Raw genomic sequence first — 21,123 nt, 5'->3', positions numbered from 1 at the left:
AAGGCAGATTTGCTGCAGATCAAGTGGAAGCTTTGGCTGTGGAGCAAGGCATCCTACTGGCTCAGGAGTTGCAGCTGTCAAGTGTCATTGTGGAGAGTGATGCCCTGACTGTGATTCAAGCCATCAATGACAATATCACAGGTAACGATTTGGGACACATTTTGCAGGGAGTTCTTCTTGTGTGTAAGAGTTTTGAAAGCTGTATTTTTAAACATTTGAGTAGAGATTTTAATGTTGTTGCGCATGAGCTGGCTCAACTTGCGCGTAGAACTAAGTCTTCTTGCATGTGGAATGGGGTTACCCCATCTGAGGTGTCTAGCTTAGTTCAAAAGGACTTATTGGCGTTGGTTTAGTTTCTGCTGTATCTGTAGCTTGCTGTGGTCTTTGTCCTCTGCTGTATCCTTGCTGGCTTTTATGTTATAAAGCTTCCTCTTCAAAAAAAAAAAAAATAATATGAGAAAATTACACTTTTTTCATATGTGGTTGGTCTGAAAAAACACTTTCTACATGGTTTCCTTAAAAAATACTTTTCTTACCTGTGGTTTGTTTCCCATTACACACTTTTATTAAAAACATGAGTAACTTTGTATTTTTGCTATCGTTTTATGCCTCTCTCCTCTCAAAACATAAAAAAACTATAAAATTAAGAGAAGAGAAGATCTAAAAGTTAAGTTTTGTAAAAATAAAGTGGGAAATTGTTTGCAGCTGGTTCAGGCAGTGGGATTGTGAATGTTTACAACATAGAGGAGTTCTTTTTTTTTTTTTTTTTTTTTCGAAATTCACATAAAGGAGTTTTTAGGGGGCAAGAGAAAGCCTATCAAGACCATAGAAAATCTAACCACCAAAGTGGATTTTTTGAAATTTAATAATGATGCCTCATCGATCACCAGCACATAAAACACATGATCACTTCTTTGGCTCTTATTGAAGCCAACCAAACTGATTTGAGTTACACTTGAGTCCACCGTGAAGGTCATAGATTGATTATGGGCTATGCCATTTTGCGATAGAAAATTCTGAATTGTCCTTGCTCGAGTCCACACAGTGAATTTTCCTTAATACAAGTCATAGATAGAAACCCTTTGTGGAGGTCACAGTGATTAGGATTCTGGAGAGGGTACCTTCGGGACTGAGTAGTGTTTGGAGGTTGACGTATTTTATAACAGACCATTGCTAGAGTTGAGGCTGAGTTTGATTTGGCTCTTCATTGAGATGTACTCACCAGAGATTTTGAGAAATTCCAGTCCCACCTCAAATCCAGTGTTCACTGGCAAGTTGTCTGCAATTGAAATGGCAAAATTTAGTATTAAGTGACAGTTAAGGGATCAAATTACATTTTCATGCTTCAGATAGTCAACTTAAGCTCGAGACAAGTCTTGGTGACACTAGTAGTACACAAAGTTTTCGTGTGTGAGTTTCATTTGAGAAAAAGTTAGGTTTTAATTTTTAGAACTTGGTCTTTAAATCTTTTTTTCCTTTAGTTTTTTATATTAAAAAAAGAAAAATATAAAAAAGCAACAAAAATATAAATTTACTATTATTTTTAATAAAAGTGGATAACGAGAGACAAATAATTTTTTTTTGGAGAAGAAAAAGAAAAAAAAAAAAAGTTAAAAAGAACAATTTTGTGGCCCACGCAGATATTTTTTTTTTTTTTGAGAAGAAAAAGAAAGAAGTTAAAAAGAAAAATTTTGTGACCCATGCAGATTAATAATTGGACCAAATGCGAAGAGAGAGAAAACGAAACATGGGAAGACAAACTGATCCTCTCTGCTTGCAGCTGTCGTACATATCCATCTAAGAGTAAAGTGGCCCAAGTGGGTCTAACTCAAAACATTTCATATTTTAGGGACTCAGTTTTATACTTCGTTTTATAATAGCTTCTAGAGTAGGTGAAGAAGAAGAAGACGAAAGAAAAAAAGGAGGAGGAGATGGAAGGCCTAGAGCAGCAGAACAAGACCAGAGTTGTGAAGGTTGACTCTTTGGAGTCATGGGACTTCTATGTTACCCAAGCCACCAACCAAGGCACCCCTGTAAGTTTCCTCATCAACTTCACAAATTTTCAAACTACTATTAAACTACACAAACTCTTTCTCCCCCTTTCTGGGTCTTGAAAATAAATATAAACCTTCACTTTCTTCATGAGCATCTTTTTTTTTTTTTAATAGAAAAAAAAGTTCTTGATGATGTTAATGGAATTGTGGCTATTAAAGTTATTGTCTTGGTGGGATGGGTATTATAGATTGTCATACACTTCACTGCTGCATGGTGCATACCTTCAGTGGCAATGAACCCCTTTTTTGAAGAGTTGGCTTCAAGCTTCCCTGATGTTCTGTTCCTCACAGTTGATGTCGATGAGGTTAAGGTAATTCATCTAATTTTTGTTAAAAAAAAAATGATTATTGATTTATTTGTTGCTTCTCTGTTTGTCATATCAGCTTAGAAACAATAGTTTATCTAAAAGCATATAGCATATTACACCACGTATTGAGTGCAGACTGATATGTTATATATGGGGTGTATGAACAATGATATGTTATGTACAATTTGGAAGTTGACTTTTCAAAGATTTGTAGCTCTTGCTTCAACCATTAAAAAATTGCTAGATTCCTCTTCACATAGTTACATTTCTATATGTAATGGCGTGGATAAGTATCATCTTTTAATAATAAAGATTGATTTCTTGTAATACAAGGAATGTGCTTTGTGAACGCGTGTGACCACAGCCATAAATATGAAGTGCCTTTGTAAATTTTATATAAGAAAACTCACCAAATGTGAAATGGGAAATTATTTTATTTCTAAAACTCATCCTTTGCGATAATATAGATTAATTTGGGAATTAAATGTGGACAGATTTTTTTAGTATGATAATATTATTTGTTTGTATGCATTGTGCATGAAATATTTAATGTTTTGTTGGTTAGTTTCGTACCTTTGGTTGCCCGAGATATAAAAATGATTAGTACAAAAAGCAGTAGTGCAGCTAAGCCTGATCAGGGGTAGCATTAATTAATCTTGGGCACAAGGAGTCAATAACTGGGGAAATGATGAGTGATCCACCAACTGAATTGTAAATGATGATCAAGTTTCCATTTTTGAGGCAAACACGTGAAAGGTCTCTCTGCAGAAAACATTGGCTGTGGAAGCTCCAATTGAGTTTAGGAGATGAGGCTAGTTGGCATCTTTGATCCGTTGTTGTCAATTTAGTTGCTTCATCTAAGTGACTTCTCCTGTCAGTATCAAACTCTTGGATTCTTGCGTTTTGGGATACTGAGGTGGTGTTTGGTTTAGCAATTTTTATCACTCAATTTTCAATTTCCATCAATCACTCAAAATTTGTGGACCCCACTAGTGGTTTTCTTGTTTGGCTTAATTTTTATTCTCAATTCTCATTACTCAATACTAAAAAAAAAAGTGAAAATGAGTGATGAGATATGAAAACAAGTTTTGTGAGTTTTTAGATTTTAGAAAATTGAGTTAAGTGGCAAAATCGTAATAACAAACACAAAATTGGGACCCACATGTGATGAATTGTTTCATCAAGTCAAATGGTATTTATTACTCCAAGGTTCCCAAGGGCTATTTGCTCTTTTTTTTTTTTTTTTTTTTTTTTTTTTAAATTTTTTAATTTTTTTTATTGAGGAACTGACTATTTACTCTTTTACTAAAAAGGAGGGTACTATACTAAAGGCCCACCAACTGAGTTATATTTTGCTTTTTACAAAACAAAAACTAAGGAAATATCAAGTGCCAAATAAGAATTGGAGTTGAGTTAAAGAATTATAAGTTATGAGAATGAATTTATGAATTGTAAGTTGTGAGTTATGAAAATTGAGATATGAATTATGAGATATGGATAAGATATGAACCAAATAGGACCTGATGTTGTAATGTTTCACTGGTGCAAAATTTTTTCCCCTATATTTCTTGGTGCTGTGGGATCTTTTGTTCTTTAACATTATTCTGCTTTCTACATAAATGTTCTGGTGTGTGCTTAGCTTGAATCGTTCATTTTTCAGTTGTTCAGATGTGTGCCTGCTAAATTATTAGCCTAATATTGATATACATATATAAGAATCAGTCCTCAGAGATATTTTATGTGCATATTTAGAGTGATTATGTGCTACCAACTACTTAGATATGTGCTCATGATCAAAGGATAGGCATTTGAACAATAAAAAAAAAATCAATCACTAGCACATGGAAAACAAATAAGGAGAAACCATAGTACAATTACTTTTTGATGCCTTTATTTTGAGCTGATGCAGTCTTATTAAAGGTGGAACAACTTGCAACCCTGCTACTCCCAGATTGGGCTTTTAAAGCACATACATTGGACGCTTTGCCCGTGCACTAGACCAACAACTAAGTTGAAAGTTTTGTCAATTCCAGAAAGTCAAGATAATCAAGTCATTTTAACCACCATAGCCGAGCTTTAATCTGGGGGTATATGGGCATGTGTAGATAAAATATCTTCTTACTTTCAGTAGCTAGTAATACAAAATCCAGATTGGCTTGGCAATCACAAGCATTTAATGGATACACTTAAACCTCATATCTAAGATTCCCCAAATTGATGTTTGGAAATATTTTTGTTGATAATGTTTTGACATAATATATTTTTGCATTTTGATTGGTTAGGAGGCAGCAACCAAATTGGAGATAAAGGCCATGCCCACATTTGTGCTGATGAAAAATGGTGCTCCGGTTGACAAGCTTGTTGGTGCCAATCCAGAAGAGATAAGGAAAAGGATAGATAGTTTTGTTCAGTCCATTCGTGTGTATGTTGCCTAGTTAATGTTTTTATATGTATTTGGTATTGTATATATTTTGAACATGTAAAATATGTGATTGTGGTGGTCCAGCATCAAGACAAATGATAAGTTGGTGTGCCTTTTGTGGGTGTGTGATTTCAATCTCATAAGTGTAAAAGTGCTTCCTTCCTTTTGCATCAAGTTGGCCATGCTTTTTATTTCTGGATTTTGATTTGGTGCCCTGAGTTAAAGGTCATGTCTCGAAGCAGGAAATACAGGTGAATACAAGAAAAGTTGGCTGTTTACATGTTTATTACTCCTAATAGTCCAGACAAAAAACCCCTGCCTATCTGTGCAGATTGATGTCATGTTGGGACTTTGGATTGGCTGCAAATACAGTATTCTGGGCAGGTTTAAACCAAGTGCCATGAAACAAAATTGCTTGTTAATTTTCTCCCCACAATCATATTCTCTATAAATGAGTTTAGAAAGGTTTAATGAGGTTCTGTTCATTGTTGGAGGGAATATGATCATCTCCATTTGAAATGGATGGATTTCATGATTCAAATTAATTACCACAATTGTAAAGATTTATCTAAATTATAGTATAATAGTGATACTGTAACTAATTAACTATTTATTCTATCCATTAGCTAATGGACTGCAACTAAAATAATATTAATCAATAAAAGTTGGATGGTGAAGTCCTTTTAAAAAAAAAAAACAAATCCGTTATTTATTTATATTATATGATTTTTAAAGTTTTTTTTAATTGTTTTTTTATATGATTTTCAAAGTACTATCCAAGTTTCAATTCCAAAATTGAAACTTGGGTAATTTGTGAAGCTCAAGCCCAAGTATTCAGTAAGTAACTTCAAAATCCATCCAAAGTTTCTGAGCCTTAAAGAAGTCCAAACACAAAAGGATACAACAAGCCCAACCCAACACACAAACACACCCACCAAAAACAAGTGGGGGTGAGATACAGTACAACACGTTGTTGTTGTACAACAGGACCCAAAAAAAAAAAAAAAAAAAAATTGTTATGAGTGCATGCGTGTAAGACGCAAAGGGAGCAGTGTGTGGTGGAAGTGGGTGACCTATCAGAACTCTTCTCTCTCTCTCTCTCTCTCTCTGTACAAATTCTCAAAAGGTTCAAAAAAAAAAAAACTCCTGTTATTGTGCTTCTCTACCATCATCATATATTCCAATATTTCCACCACCACCTTTAACTCCACTCAATTACATAACCGTTGACCAAAACTCCGAACCAACCTCCTTCACTCATTCCTTCATTCTTATTAGTCTCTGCTCATCATTTCTCTACGTACCACCAGCACGACGGCTTGCCGGAATATCTTGGAATTTCCGGCAATATGGAACACAGAGAAATGGGGTCTCAAGGAAATGAAAACCCCACCATTTGGATGTTTGATGAATATAATCTTATGGAGGACATTTCTGTCACTTCTCTCCTTGACCCTACAGGAGTTTTTGCTTCTACTACTTGGCCTTCTCCTCCTCATCTTTCTTTCTCCAACCCCACTTCTCTCAGGTCGTCCTTAATTCCTTTTTTACTCTTTTTATTTTATTTTATATTTTTTTATTTACTTTTTATTTCTTGTCTCATTACTTATTTGCCAATTATATAATACACCATGTCTTTTTTTTTTTTTTTTTCTTTCTCTTATAATTTTTTGTATAAATAATCTTGTATGCTTGGGTTGTAACACTTTCTATATAAACCATGATGAAGGTTTTTATTTACATTTTTTTTTTTTGTTAATAATTTAATATATGTGACTGATCCTGATTAATATGTTGAGATTCATAGCTCATTCAAAAAAATTTGACACTAGGTTTGGTCCTTGTTTTTATTATTATTTTAAGGTTTTTTTTAATATATATATTTTTTTCTTTTGTGATTTTCTGGGTGTTTTTCAATTTATCTTTATGTTTTATGGGTGATTGGTAATAATGCAGGCAAGGAGGGCTACTTTAATACCTTAGATGTTTTTGACTTTTATGAAAATTCGACATTTGAAGCTTTCAATGTGTCAACTGTCAAGCAGCATGAGAATCACATGCATGGGCGTGTGCGGTCTACACATATTGATTTATGAATATATTAGTGATTATGGTAGTCATTTCTAGTGATGCTGTCATTTAGGACTTGGTATTCCATTGTAAAAATATAAAAATAATAGCTGCTTCCAGCCAGAATAAGATTTGTTTTTAGCACTGTTTCATTATTGACTTGAAACCTAGTACTCCTCAATTTAAGAAGTTTGTAATTATGTGATAGTCATAGGATTTTAAAGAATCTTATGTTATTGGCAAAAGTTAGGATCTCTAACCCCTTTGATTATAATGAGGTGACATGATCTTTGGGAGACACCAACTTTAGGGGTTTTGCATTTCTTGTGCAGTTTGTAATTAGAGAATCAAGATCATTTCCATTTCAAGTGGAATGGAGACAACTTGTTTCACTGTTATGAATTTATTTCATGAATCTAATAGCGTACTTGCAATCTATTCGAACTCCATTTTATTTCCTCCTTTACATGAAAACCTGGGCTGTATCTTGAGCAGGATTAACTCCACTTATCTACTTAATTTTTTAAAAACTTGTATAATGGACAAGCTCATATTTTCTCTTGTTGTTTTCTCAGTATGGAGCAGATTGATGACTCATTTCCAAATTCAGATGGTCCCAAGGAAATTAGCTCTCGAAAAAGGTAAACTTTAGTTGGCTAAGTAGTAAGTACAGTATATCTTGTCTTCCATTACTGGCTAGTAGCAGTTTTTAGGGTGTTTGAGTTTCTTTTTGGTTATGTTATGTTATTTTTTTATTTTGATTTTTCCCCCTTTCTCTTAGTTCCCTCTTTCATTGTGGTACAGTTAGATCTGTTATCTTAAAGCTGATTGTTTCTCAAAAAAGAAATGTCACTAGATTTGACATGAATCTGGTAGTGCCCTGCTCCTCCTTTCCTTTTCTTACTTTGATTCATTGCTATTCTTTTCTTATTGTGAAAGTCTGATTTAATGGATTAAGTTCCTTAATAGTTCTTATGATAACTTCGCTATAGAGTTCCTAAAATTTTTATCAATCAATTTTGAAATAAGTTGATTAAATTTTATCATGTCATCAACATTTAAACAAATATTGACTATCACCATTTTGGCAACTACTGATGATAACAGAATCTAATCAACTCATTTTCAAAATGGTTGGAAATGATTTTAAGAATTCCATGACAGAGTTACCTTAAGAACTCAAAATATGCTAATCCCAATTAGCTCACAGGATCTCCTTAAAACTTAGTTTGTAATAATACACAACTTTTTTGAACTAGTCAAATTATGAATTAATTGTACTCCTTCACCCACATAGCCAAAAAATGATGATGATCCTGAAATTAGAAAAACTATTTATTGTATTTAAGTTTTTGATTATGAATGAATAAATGACAAAATGAGGGAAAATGTAAAAATGTCAGTAACATGACATTTTTTCACTGGCTAGGAGGTAATGTATAGCTTATATGTGGCCTTTTACATTTTGCAGATGAGGTGATAGGAACTAATCTTTAGGAAAGTTTCATGTTTTGTACTCTTTAACTTTTTGGGGGGAGGGGGGAGATCATAAAATGTATTTTTCCATTTCTTATTTCATATTTTGTGTACAGGGTGAGGTCTGGATCATGCTCTACATCTGGTTCCAAAGCATGCAGGGAGAAAATGAGGAGGGATAGATTAAATGACAGGCATCCTCTAATTCGTTAATTTTCTGATTCTCTCTCTCTTTCTCACTCTGTCTCTGTCTCTGATGTTGACTTTGGAATTATCTTAAGGTTCATGGAACTGGGTTCTATCCTGGACCCTGGAAGACCTCCTAAAATGGACAAGGCTGTTATATTGGGTGATGCTGTGAGAATGTTGACTCAATTAAGAGATGAAGCCAAGAAGTTGAAAGAGTCAAAAATGGATCTGCAGGAGAAGATTAATGAGTTGAAGGTGCGCTTTGATATTTCAGTTTTTACTTTTGAATGACACTAAGGATGGTAATAATTTTACAACATAGCAATATAAACTGATGTGTTAAATTTTGAACACAGAACAAAATATTAGAACTCTATTAATTATATTATTTTTTTTTTTGAGAGAGTTTCAACCTATGACGTTCGCTCTTAATGATACTCATTATTATTAGACCAAGACACCAATCAGTTTTGTTAATATGACACTAATTAGTAATCACATTCATGGTCACGTTAGTCTGTAAAAGTTTTGTAATAACACTGGTAGAACTAGAACCTTTTGTATTTTCCTTTTCTTTTTCATTTTAGAAGGCATATGAAATCACACTTGTTTTTAGGAGTTACTCCATATATACCTGATAGCTGCAAGGATATCCAAAAAATAAAATAAAACTGACCACGTTCAAATTCAATTCTTGTTGGTTATGTTGAGTGGAGGTTTGTTTGTATAGGCAGAAAAGAATGAGCTTCGTGATGAGAAGCAAAGGCTAAAGGTAGAGAAAGAGAACCTTGAGAAGAATGTAAAAGCTATGAGTACTCAACCAGGATTTTTGCCTCATCCTCCTGCAATCCCAGCTCCACTTTCTGCCCCAGGCCAAGTTGTTGGCAGCAAGTTGGTGCCATTTATGGGGTACCCTGGAGTTTCCATGTGGCAGTTCATGCCACCGGCTTCTGTTGATACCTCACAAGACCATGTTCTCCGTCCCCCAGTTGCATAAGACAGCAGGCTTCATTTTTTGCTCTGCAATCCTTGTGCATTAGGAAGCCCTTGTTCCTAATGTTTCTTTAGTATTTATATTTTGATGAAGGTTGCATTTTTAAGACTGGATTAGGCGGATGATAAATGTGATTTGGGAAGTTGGAAATGCCATTGAATGTTTAGGGATAAATTGTAAGTTTATCAGCCAATTTTGGAATCTAATTACCAAATTTAACATGTCAAGCATGTGTTTTGCTAATTGTGCGATCAATGAGAATGTTAGTTTGATTGAGCTGTGGAATTTCACATTATGGTTTGTTTTCTGCATACGAAGGCACACAATAGCGGAATCAGTATGAAGAATAAACTAGTTCATTTCTACATTATGTAGAAATCAATCAAGCTAACTCTAATTTTTAGACTCCCAAAACTTGTGTATCTACTATAACAGGAAGTCTAAGGAAGTTGTGAAACATTGGAAAACTTAAAAGGATTAATACTAAAATGAGACCAAAATACGCAGTTCCAGAATTGAAAGCCTGACACAAAATACATGATTAATACGCAGTTCCAGAATTGAAAGCCTGACACAAAATACATGATTAATACGCAGTTCCAGAATTGAAAGCCTGACACAAAATACATGATTAATACGCAGTTCCAGAATTGAAAGCCTGACACAAAATACATGATCATGTATTTAGTAGTTCTCTTATTTCTCACTGCAATTTGTTTCATTAGTACTCGCCGCATTACATTTGAAAACACATTTCTACGCATATCGTACTACCCTCAACTGAGAACATATTATAGGAAACTATTTACAAAAGTTATTCTTAACGGGGCGATTTGAATCCCATGTATTTCCCAGACACATAGTCCCTCCAAACATCGAGTGCTCCAAAGCTAGTCATTAGGACAGTACTCAAAGCCATCACAATGCTGACTGAGAATACAATGAGAGTTTCCCTCCCATAAACTGAGGTCTTATTATAGGAACCTATTTACAAAATTTATTCTTAACAGGGCAATTTGAACCCCATGTATTTCCCAGATATATAGTCCCTCCAAACGTTGAGTGCCCCAAAACTAGTCATTAGGACGGTACTCAAAGCCATCACAATGCTTACTGAGAATACAATGAGAGATGCCCTCCCATATTCTTGAATTGCTCTCTGCACCACTACCAATCCAAGAAGTGATGCAACAAAACAGACTATGGCCAAGATGAGGGCAATGTCTGTCTGTTCCATGCCCAACAATACATACTGAAATGACGACATTGTAGCTGAGAAGAACACCATGAAAGAACAAGTTGCTGCTGTTACCTGCATCAAGATATGAAAGCAAAAATAAGTATTCCTGGCAGTTTAACATGAAACATGATTAAGTGAAAATGATTGAAGATGGAATTAGATGTTACCTCTGGCGTTATCCCAACTTGAAGAAGAAGTGGGCTTATAAGCATTCCACCTCCAATTCCAAAGACGCCACCCAACATTCCCGCTAATGATGCCATTAAAGGGAAAATCATCTTGTTTGATGGTCCATCTCTAATAAGATCTTCCTCCTAAACAAAGAGTACAAGTTTAGGCAAATTGAAATATAAACGTTTTAATACAGGTAAGTCATGGACAACATTAGTCAATCTTCAATTTTTTTCAATGACCTTGTCGTTAGAAGTCTGATGTTGATTGCTTTCCTTCTTGCATAGGATCCATGCTGTGAAAATCAAAGCTAAGGGTAATTGCAATGATGAGATAACCCAGTAAAGCACTCCACAAGGCTCTATTTGTATTATACCCTGCACATATTTCAAAGGGTCACATGTTGAGAGTGCTAGGAAAAAAAAAATTGAGAATCCTTACTATATGTTTATCAACAAGTAAATCACACAAATAGAAAAAGGAAAAAAGGGAAAAAATAAGTAACAGTCACCAGATTCACCACCAGTGTGTCATATATGAACTTATGCATATAAAATTAGGATGTGGTTTTTGAACCTTTGCACAAATCAATGATTTTGATATTTTTAGAGCCAGAAAGTTCACAAATCAATTCAATAGTTTATTTAATCAATGATTTGTCGTCGTAATTGATATTCTAGTTGAAAAAAAAAACAAAGAAGTAGACAGCTATTCTCACTTTTTGGGTGTGCATATCCTAAAGCTGATCCTCTTCTGACTAAAATAACAAATAATTTGTTTTCCTTTTCTATTCTATTGGTTTAGAGAAAGAGACTTTTGCTATTGAGAGAGTTTGCATTTCAGCGTGTTTGTGTCTCCGTTAGTGGGTCCCATGTACTGTTTACAGGACCCACAAGTTATCTAATTCAGCAAAATTTTCATTAAAATTGGGTCCTACGGCACTATTCACACATTTAAAAATTATTTTACTACAATGTTTTTAGTTTTTAGTTTTCAACAATAAGCGGTATCCAAACAGATCCTACATATACTTTATTCTGAAAAGTTCCCTATGGACCATATATATTAACATTTCATAGGTACACTTTGAACTAGATATAACTTGAATTAAGCTTTGTAGAGAAAAACCTTACTTAAAGATGGTTGCAACTTACAAAAAATAAAATATTGTAAGAGACCCAAAATGCAATTTCCCTTGTGATGGTTTTTGAAACCAAGGGACCACGAAGCTAGTGGGAATTCCCAAACTACATGGATGCAATTCTATTGATAGGATTGTACCTCTAGATTTACTTAAAAAAAAAGCACAATAGCTACACATCACTTAGCAAAAGTAACATATATAATGGTCCACCACTTGATATTGCAAAATAATAATATAAAGTGAAGTCATCAGGTTGCAAGTAGTACTTTTATTCTACTTAATTAATGGACCATCAAGTTAAAAAAAGGTTTGAAATGGAGCATAGATTTCTAATCATCAAATTTAATCTCAATATGCAAAGTAAATTAAACTAAAAAATGAAATTCAATGAAATTATTGTTAGCCTTACCTGTCCATACCGATTGCCACGAAGAAGATAAAGAACGAAGAAGGAAAACCAGACCAAAACTAAGATCCCAATTTTCGTCCATGGAAGCCTCGACTTGCCATCTTCTTTCATACCCAAAAGAGGTTCTTTAGTACTATCAGAAGTCCCATCTTCAACCGACCCATTTTCCAAATTTTCACCACGATTTCTCCTTAGCTCTTCAGATTCCATTTTCCAATGCGACAAACCATTTTTACAAGTCTTTGAGGTAGTCCAAGCAAGAAAAGTAGCAAACAGGATGGTAATAAGCCATTCTGGAAAGACAAGGTTGCAAATAACTCCTATACTAACTCCTAACAACATACATGGCTCTGATAAAAGTGCTATATCAAAGTCAATCAAAGTTTTGCCACCAAACTTGGGTCTAGTGGTGCACAGGTTGCACATAACATTTGCAATTGACCCACCTGTGACCATAAAAGCTGAGAAACTTGAGGCTGTCTTGAGGTCTAGGCCTGCCACAATAGTTAAAATTGGTATGAAAAGCCCACCACCACCAATCCCGCCTGCACTAGATATAGAGGAAGCTATGAAGGAAAGAACACCAGCTATAACCATAGGAGATGCGAATTTTAGTTGGGTTTCTTGGAATTTTGTTTGCTGAGTATTCCCATATTCATAAATTTTGTTGAGGAAATGGTCAATTGTGAGGGTTTCTGAGATGGGTTGTGTTTGTTTTGCATGAGAATGACCGATGGTAATGAAAAGGATGAGAGGAAGAATGAAACATGTAAATTTATGGATCTTCATTTGTTTTGGAATTCCTCTTGATCTTTCTTGTTGTGTCTCCAGATGAACTGTATCTGGAGTCTTATATAAGGTCAGGGAGGTAGTCTTGCATGGCATTCGTGAGAAAGCCGACAGAAATGATTACACCGACTAGACAAAGGACAATGAAATGACTATGATGCTTATTTATAATTATAAAAAAACAAAAATTACTATGATGCTTCTAGTAACACTTCTCAATTATGCCTAATTTAATTAAGTTTAAAATTAGAAATTAGTCACCTTTTTAGGACCAATAGTTTTTTTTTAAGCCTCACTTTTTATAGATGTGCTACAGGTACATCTGTATTTGTAAATAATAAGCATTTTAAATAAAATAAACTATTTTATATAGGTTTGCACGTAAAATAATTGCTTTCTTTATATGTATATATATCCGTAGATTTTGTATTGAAAATTAGGAGGTGTTAATTAAACTATAAATAGTTGCTTGTTAAATATATAAAAAAGTAACTTGCCATGGAGATAGTCTTTTATAACATCTAGTTTAGTGAGTAATGGACTTTGATCTTTTATTAAAGAAAGACCAGTATGGATTAGGATGAGAGTTAATTAGGAATTGTTGGAACCAGTTGTACCCACTGTTTTGTTTGTGATTACTAGTCACAATAATAAAATAAAAAGTTTAAGTAGGTTTTATTTTTATTTTTATTTTTAATTGTTACTTATCTCTAGTTTATGGAAGAGAAATACAAGGGTAGTTATTGCGGGGGGCGAAATTTATGGTAAGACTTAAGACGTGGGAGAATATAGTGGCTTTCTATAAGAGAGAAAGCAGTGGGATAGTGGGTAGGTTTGGAAGAGATTTGTGGTGAAAGGACTCACTATTTTCTTGTGGTAAAATAAAATTACAAAAAAATATTATGCTCATAATATTTTCACGACAAATTTTAGATGGTAAATTGTTACTCATTAATGGTTATAATTTGAACTCACTACTACCATTTCTTTAAAATTATAAGTCAGGATATAAATGATGGGGTATTCCAAATTAATAATAACAAATCTCTTAACAAAAAAGTTAATTTTTCCATAGGATATTCGTTGCAGAATTCTATTTTAAGGTTCGTTAGCGTACAGCCGTACAAGAGATTTTATTTTTGAAAAAAATAAAATCAACCTTCTCAAGATTCCAAAGGCTAATATTTTCTATCAGACAAGTTTAAATTAGAATATGCCGATATTATGCTAAAAAGGCAAAACCATTTTTTTTTTTTTTTGAGAACCATTAAAAGTGTCAATTTTTTTTTTTGATACAAGATAAAAATTCTACTTTAGCTTAGGTTGCGTTTGGTTGAATGTAAAATATTTTTCGAGTGTAAAATATTTTCAGGTGAAAATATTTTCGGGAAAGGAAAATATTTTCAAGTGTTTGGTTGCATTCCAAAAAATGTTTTGGAAAATATTTTCTAGTGTTTGGTTGTGTTCCTGAAAATGCTCTAAAAAACCCATTTTTATCATGTTTCTCACATTTTCTTAGTATCCAAACAAATATTATTACAGAAAATCAAGATATATAAACAATCAAAGAAACAAAAATCAAAACAAAAAAATCAAAATCCCAAGATCAATCGTGAGAGAGGGACTTAAGTGACAGAGAGAGAGAGAGATCGAAACAAACAGTGCTATGTGACGATGAGGAATGGGTCGACGGAGTGGGTCGTTCACTGGGTCAGCTCAGGGGTGGGTCGGCTCAGGGGTGGCTTAGGGGTGGGTTGCTCATGGTTGTCTGATTGGCTCAGGGGTGGGTCGTTCACTGGGTCAGTGACGATGAAGAATGGGTCGGCAGAGTGGGATGGGTCTTCTTTTGCCGGAGTGGGATGAACAGAGCACTCACAGTTGCGTGGAGGGGACGAGGACAGCAATCTGACCGGCACAATCGTGGGTTCAACGGCGTGATCTCTCTCTCTCTTTGTTTGTGCGTTTGTGAGTCCTTTCTTTCTCTCTTTCTCTCTTTGCGTGTCTTCGGAAATGGTTTGAAGTGAAAATAACAACGGAAAATATTTTACGCCCCGTTGCCCTTATTTTACAGTCAACATTGAAAACATTTTCAGTTTGACCCAATTTTCAGTAACAACTAAACACCCACTTTTACGGAAAAACATTTCTGGAAGTGGTTTGAAGCCAAAACAAACGCACCCTTAATCTAACTATATATGTGTGTGAAGCTCCCTTCTAAAAACTTGAACCCCGACCTTTACCCCTCACACCCCCAAAGCACTTATATACTTGTAGAGTGACCATCGTACCAAAGGAAAGGTGTGTGGTGGTCTTCTTTTTTTATTATTATAAGAAATTAAAGTGTCATTTCTGTGGTCATTAATTACTTATTATTTATTTATTTTGATTCTAAAAAAAAAAATTATTTATTTATTTTTGGATAGGAACTTGTTATATTTTTGCACACTATAAATTCCACCATTTTAATGATTACCCACTATAGTCTCCATATACAATTTTCCTTTTTTGTTTTCCTCGGTTTTTTTTATTGAGTGACCTAAAAGGAATGTGTTATTCCTTTTCTAGAGTAATCTAAGAATATGTGTAATGTAATACCATTATATATATATATTTATTTATTAAAACTTCCAAATATATTTCATTGACATCTAACTATATATCTAATTATCTTTCCTAATTATGTGTAATGTAATACCATAATATATATAGAGTCATTAATGCTAGATTTTAAAGAATATCATAGTATTAAACATAAACCACGATTACTAAATTAAAGGACTAAATTTTACTTTTGTCACTATTAGTGGAGAAATTATGAGGTCCATCAGGAAGACTGTTGATATGGTCCTCCCTGACCATCCAACCAATAAAATATTGTTATTTATGCAAATATGACATCATCTGGTAATTTTTATTTTTTATTTCTTGTGCTGATTAGTAAACTTACACATATATTTATATAGATGACATCATCTTATTCGTTAGGGAGGACCATATCAGCAGTCCTCCCGGTGTAAATAATAATTTCTCTTATTAGTGCCAAAACTAATTACTAAAATCAAACAAATTAATCATGCCTCTTCCAAACTCCATGATTTCATATTCATAAATATAAAAATTAGTCATATCTCAAACAACTTGATTTATTAAACAAGAAGAGTGACCGTTATAAATACAAAAAAAAAAAAAAAAAACCCCGAGGATCATAGGATTTAATAGTTAGAGAATTGTAAATTTGCAAGTAATGACAATTTGGAGATAACTATTGGTACAAACTACAAATCAATCTTACCAAAAAATAATAAATCAACTTAAATGCAAACTATAAATTCCACCATTTAAATAATTATCCACTATAAGCTCCATAAATTATTTTCCTTTTTTTTTTTTTCCTTGGTTTTTTTATTGAGTGACCTAAAAGGAATGTTTTCCTTTTTTTTTTTAGAGGAACCTAAGAGGCATGTTTTATAATGTGCTGAATATGTATAATGTAATACCATAATAAATATGTAAGGCATGTTTTAAAATGTGCTGAAAAAGTTAAGGTAAAGGTTTTTTTTTGGGAAAATGTTAACGAATGCTCCAATGGTGTTGGTTTAGCAATTATTTTTAGAAATATTTTAGAGGAAAATGATAAAACAATTAATTTTTCTGATAGTTTTTTATATTTTTCATGAAAGTAGTGATAAAACTTTTTTAATATGATTTATTAAATAAGGGAAATGCTAACGAGTGCCTTTAGGGCACTGGTTAAGAATTCAGTTAAAGAAAGTTTTGACATCATTTTTATGGAAAATGAAAAAAGTTGTCAAAATATTAATTATTTTTTTTTTCTCATAAAAACTTTCTTTAATTGGATTCTTAACCAGTGTCCTAAGGCTATCTATTAATAATTGCTCTAAGAGTAGCTGTTAATTTGACTCAAATTTTTTAATGACAAGACCCTTTTGGGTAATCTATCTTTTAGTGCAGAGTGATAATTATTTTTTTTTTAGGAAAAAGGGGAAAAAAACTCTTTCAATCATAATCAAATTAACACTTTCCTGTTATTTAATGATAAAGTTTTCTTTTTTAAGTACACATATATATCTTCCTCAAAAAAAGAAAAGAAAAAAGTACACACATATATAATTACATTTAGTACACTGAACGCACAATCAATCGATCTTTTCTCCAATTCTACAAACTTAGTGGGTTGAACATAAATCCCAAAATTTTATTGGAACTTAAAATGATAACTTGGAATGCCATTATAATGACAAATCAGTCTGCAAGTCTTTTCACTACTCCATTACTTTTGTTCAGCAAGCATGTTGCATATAATTGGTGAAATCCTGGAAAATTCATTGCACTTCACGTGAAAGCCTGGAAGACAAACTGAGAACTACTCTGCACTTCACATGTGAACCAAAGGAACATGAAAGGATACAAATATTTAAAACAAAGAACGTCAATTTTTTTTAACAAATAGTTTGGCTGTTTTACATAATTGAAATTGAAGATATAATTTGAAAATCAAAATTAAAAAAAAAGAAGAAGAAGCAAATTGATGCAATCATTCAATGAAGTCAGTTCACCTTTTGGCCTTTGGGCACTTGTTGCATTTCAATTGCAGCTGTTTAGAATATATAATAGTATTTTGTTCCATGCTGGTTACTTGTTAGGCGCGGGTCACGCTAGTTCCACGGTTCATCCATGCAATCAGATTTTGGATACCTCGACTTGATCTTCGATGTGGATGTACACCTGACTGGTCTAACACTAGTAAGCTTATTGGTGGGCAGGTCTTATACAAAAATAGTATAGTGAATAGACATGACCCACCCTTGGTCGGACCAGTTACATGAAATTTTGTTGTCAACAATGAAAATGAGTACCTATATTGAAATTCGTTTGTATTTTTGTACGGGGCCTATGGAGTGCAAAACACCATCCCTCTCCACTATAACAAGTTTTACTAGTGTGGATAAGAGCATGGACTTCTTCTAACGCATTGGACATCTAATTAGGTGACTTATCTAATGTACCCTATTAGATGGACAATCTAATGGAGTGGCATGGACTAGCTCAACCAATCTCTTTGGCTTAGAAGTAACCAAGGACAAGTAGGTGGAAAGGATGAGGCTAAGGTGACCTATCTACCAACCTAAACTATTATTTTAGGAAGGGATCCGGGAAATTGTGGCATTTGCTTTTAAAGCCTTGTCCCTTGAAATTATTCTTGAGTTTGAATCCTTATTGCAATCGATCATATATCAAAAAGTTTGATTTACACTCTGAGAGTGTGTTTGAATACCGCTTATTTTGCTGAAATTGAAAACTTATTGCTTAAAGTATTGTAAATAAATATAAAAATTAGTTGAAATAATACAGTAAGGCCCATGAATAGTATCAAAAAGTGTAGTGGGATCCATGAATAGTAACTAAAATAAACTGAATAGTAAAATAATTTTAATTTTCCATCTCAATCCAAACTCACACTTAGAATCAACCATTCCACACCTTATATGGGTCACAATGGCATTAATCTAAGGTAATACTAAAAAAGACCCTAGATGCCACTTCGTGAAAAAAGACGCTTAATCACCAGTTTTGTTAACCCTAGCTACCGAACTCAATGGTCGAGCATACCCAATAGGCTTAAGCATGGAGTACAAGACTAGAGCAAAAAAAAAAAAAAAAGAAAAAAAGAAAAAAAAAAAGCTTTAGAGTACAAGACAATGTAGCATCTATAGTGTGCCATTCGAAGCTCTACAACCCTAATCCTATGGTAAGTAGCCACTATCTTGGCCATGGTTGGCCTAAGAGTATCAAAAAGCCTCAAACAAAGAGAAGAGTTCATCGTTACACTTATGATAAGGGTCTTATCCTAATCCTAAGAGTATGTAGCCGTGGGTTCAAATCGTTACCCTAGTTGTCATCCCTGGTTATGCCTTTGTTGATCGGGGGGTTCATCTACGAGAGGAGCCATGAAATCTCAGTGGTATTTTGAAACGACTGTGATTCACAATACAACTATGGGGTTCAATTTGTTGGGGCTGGGTTTCCATCTGTGACGGGAGCAGCGACTTTCAAGATGGTTTCCATCGTTAAGATCTTGCAGCAAAGATTACCCATCGAGGACCATTTGATGAAGATGAAGATTGTCAAAAAAAGTACTTCTTTGGGAGCATATATAGGATTTCCAACGGTGGCAAGTTCACGGACCATAAGAGAGGACCAAATTTAATTGAAAAATGATACCTCAGCAGATCAATAGGTGGATTTTGCAGCCAGAATTTTGGCTTTACAAATTCTGCCTCAAAATTATCGCAGAATTTTGAATGTCCTTATCCTGCTATGGTCAAACTCAGAATTTATGGCTAACGAAATTTAAACATGATGGATCTATCTCAAATTCCAGCTACAAATGCCACATCTAAACACAACGTTATGGTATTTTAAGTTCCAATTCCTTTTACTTGGTGGACAAGAAGTACAGCATTATTCTTTGACAAGGAATCTCAAAATTTTATAATAAGAAATATATATTTTATAATTTTCACATCTAGAAAATTCAAAAGAAATCAAGTTATTTGTGGATAAATTCCCAACAGGCTGAGCCAATTAAGAGTGGACTTCAACTAGAAGTCGTTGTGAACAATTCACATCGTGATAAAATTTACTTGTCCTAACTTTTACTCCAGATTAATCAAAAGAAAGCATTTTTTTGTCGGATAAAACGAATTATGAGACAAAATCAAGTGGAGAATTATCAAGGATATCGATGTGACTCTCTATTCCATGTTGGTGTTCTTGCTACAATTGCATCGGGTTTCATTCTTGCTACTTTTAACTTTTTATATACCAAATAAATCATTTTGATCTTGACAAGTTTGTATCGCCGCCTTTAACTTCCAAAAAGGACCAAAGCCTAAGTGCGCACATGACTAAATAACGCAAGGTGACACCTCAAGAGCCATACACATACCACGCGTATGTGAGTGGCAATTGTTGGTAGGCTCTCCTCTTAATTTGCCCACTAATTGAGAATGATCAATGGTCTTCCTAATCTTCATAGTGAATAATATATAATATCCATCGTTACTTTTTTTTCTTAATTATTAGTGCAGAGTCCATTGTTTATTTGCGTAATGATAATAATGATATTGTTAGGGTTCGTATGAGTTGGGTTAGGTTAACTTAACGTGGAGGGGGAATTCTTACAATGCACCGAGGGTTTTGGATTAATTTGCCATTTTGCAATTACCAAAGTTGATCCACAAACAAACACAAATCACATTGTACCGACCGAAAGTGCCTACAATCGGTTAGCAACCAAACAAAATAAATTAAGATAAAGAAGCATATAATCATATTAGAGAAACAATAACAAACCCAAACAGAATAAAATGTGAAACTCAAAATTAAACCCAGAAATTAGAGTGATAGAGAGAGAAGGGACTCACCTTGGCCTTGGAGGAAAAAATAGGGAGGGTCCAAGTTAGGGTTTGCAGAGAAAAGAAATTAGAGTTTGGGGTTATAATTTTACGTTAATCATATTAAAATTCAATTAGTGGGAGTTGTAACTATTGACTAGAAACTAATTGATAGTCAAATTTTGTTCTTACAACAATGGAATAGAGGGAATTTGAACCCTGAAATATGGAAAATGTTTGGCTCTAAACATGTTTGGAGCCTGGGACTTGAATTACCTATAAAAAAATGATATGTGCTTTATTACACACAATGCATTACTCATAATAATTACAAATGTCATATTCTTATTAATGATTGGAATCCAAGACTCCAAATATGTTTGGAACCAAAATGTCCTTGAGCTACTTGAGCTATAAAACTCTCGGCCTTCATTAGTAA

At 33.7% G+C, this 21,123-nt stretch overlaps 3 protein-coding genes across 3 annotated transcripts; 2 read left to right on the top strand and 1 right to left on the bottom strand.

Moving 5' to 3' along the window:
• The first annotated feature begins 1,762 nt into the window (after window positions 1-1,762).
• Window positions 1,763-4,958, top strand: LOC126727273 (thioredoxin-like protein CXXS1). The gene is made up of 3 exons (XM_050432857.1): window positions 1,763-2,033; window positions 2,243-2,365; window positions 4,645-4,958. Exons 1-3 carry the CDS (start codon window positions 1,932-1,934, stop codon window positions 4,795-4,797), a joined length of 378 nt encoding a protein of 125 aa, XP_050288814.1. The 5' UTR covers window positions 1,763-1,931; the 3' UTR covers window positions 4,798-4,958.
• Window positions 4,959-5,849: 891 nt separating this feature from the next.
• LOC126727272 (transcription factor ILR3-like) lies at window positions 5,850-9,789 on the top strand. The gene is made up of 5 exons (XM_050432855.1): window positions 5,850-6,312; window positions 7,430-7,495; window positions 8,447-8,524; window positions 8,612-8,774; window positions 9,250-9,789. The coding sequence occupies exons 1-5, from the start codon at window positions 6,134-6,136 to the stop codon at window positions 9,514-9,516; spliced, it is 753 nt and encodes a 250-aa protein (XP_050288812.1). The 5' UTR covers window positions 5,850-6,133; the 3' UTR covers window positions 9,517-9,789.
• A 383-nt stretch (window positions 9,790-10,172) lies between these two features.
• On the bottom strand, window positions 10,173-13,412 carry LOC126727271 (sulfite exporter TauE/SafE family protein 2-like). Its single transcript, XM_050432854.1, has 4 exons — window positions 12,478-13,412; window positions 11,167-11,301; window positions 10,921-11,067; window positions 10,173-10,825 (listed from the first exon to the last, which is right to left on the bottom strand). Exons 1-4 carry the CDS (start codon window positions 13,360-13,362, stop codon window positions 10,517-10,519), a joined length of 1,476 nt encoding a protein of 491 aa, XP_050288811.1. The 5' UTR covers window positions 13,363-13,412; the 3' UTR covers window positions 10,173-10,516.
• Window positions 13,413-21,123: the final 7,711 nt, after the last annotated feature.

Source organism: Quercus robur, chromosome 5, assembly GCF_932294415.1.
Source record: "Quercus robur chromosome 5, dhQueRobu3.1, whole genome shotgun sequence".
In the NCBI taxonomy this organism is placed as follows: domain Eukaryota; kingdom Viridiplantae; phylum Streptophyta; class Magnoliopsida; order Fagales; family Fagaceae; genus Quercus; species Quercus robur.
The sequence above is the reverse complement of the archived record's forward strand: the minus strand, read 5'-3'. Positions and strand labels throughout refer to the sequence as shown.

Excerpts from the sequence above, each read along its gene's own strand:
- LOC126727271 (XM_050432854.1), bottom strand. The coding sequence starts at position 13,362 with ATGCCATGCAAGACTACCTCCCTGACCTTATATAAGACTCCAGATACA. Across the intron at positions 11,302-12,477 it reads GTGGCAATCGGTATGGACAG|GGTATAATACAAATAGAGCC; the intron begins GTAAGGCTAACA and ends AAATATGTGCAG. Across the intron at positions 10,826-10,920 it reads AAGTTGGGATAACGCCAGAG|GTAACAGCAGCAACTTGTTC; the intron begins GTAACATCTAAT and ends ATCTTGATGCAG.
- LOC126727273 (XM_050432857.1), top strand. The coding sequence starts at position 1,932 with ATGGAAGGCCTAGAGCAGCAGAACAAGACCAGAGTTGTGAAGGTTGAC. Across the intron at positions 2,034-2,242 it reads CCACCAACCAAGGCACCCCT|ATTGTCATACACTTCACTGC; the intron begins GTAAGTTTCCTC and ends TGGGTATTATAG. Across the intron at positions 2,366-4,644 it reads TTGATGTCGATGAGGTTAAG|GAGGCAGCAACCAAATTGGA; the intron begins GTAATTCATCTA and ends TTGATTGGTTAG.
- LOC126727272 (XM_050432855.1), top strand. The coding sequence starts at position 6,134 with ATGGAACACAGAGAAATGGGGTCTCAAGGAAATGAAAACCCCACCATT. Across the intron at positions 6,313-7,429 it reads TCCAACCCCACTTCTCTCAG|TATGGAGCAGATTGATGACT; the intron begins GTCGTCCTTAAT and ends TTGTTTTCTCAG. Across the intron at positions 7,496-8,446 it reads GAAATTAGCTCTCGAAAAAG|GGTGAGGTCTGGATCATGCT; the intron begins GTAAACTTTAGT and ends TTTTGTGTACAG.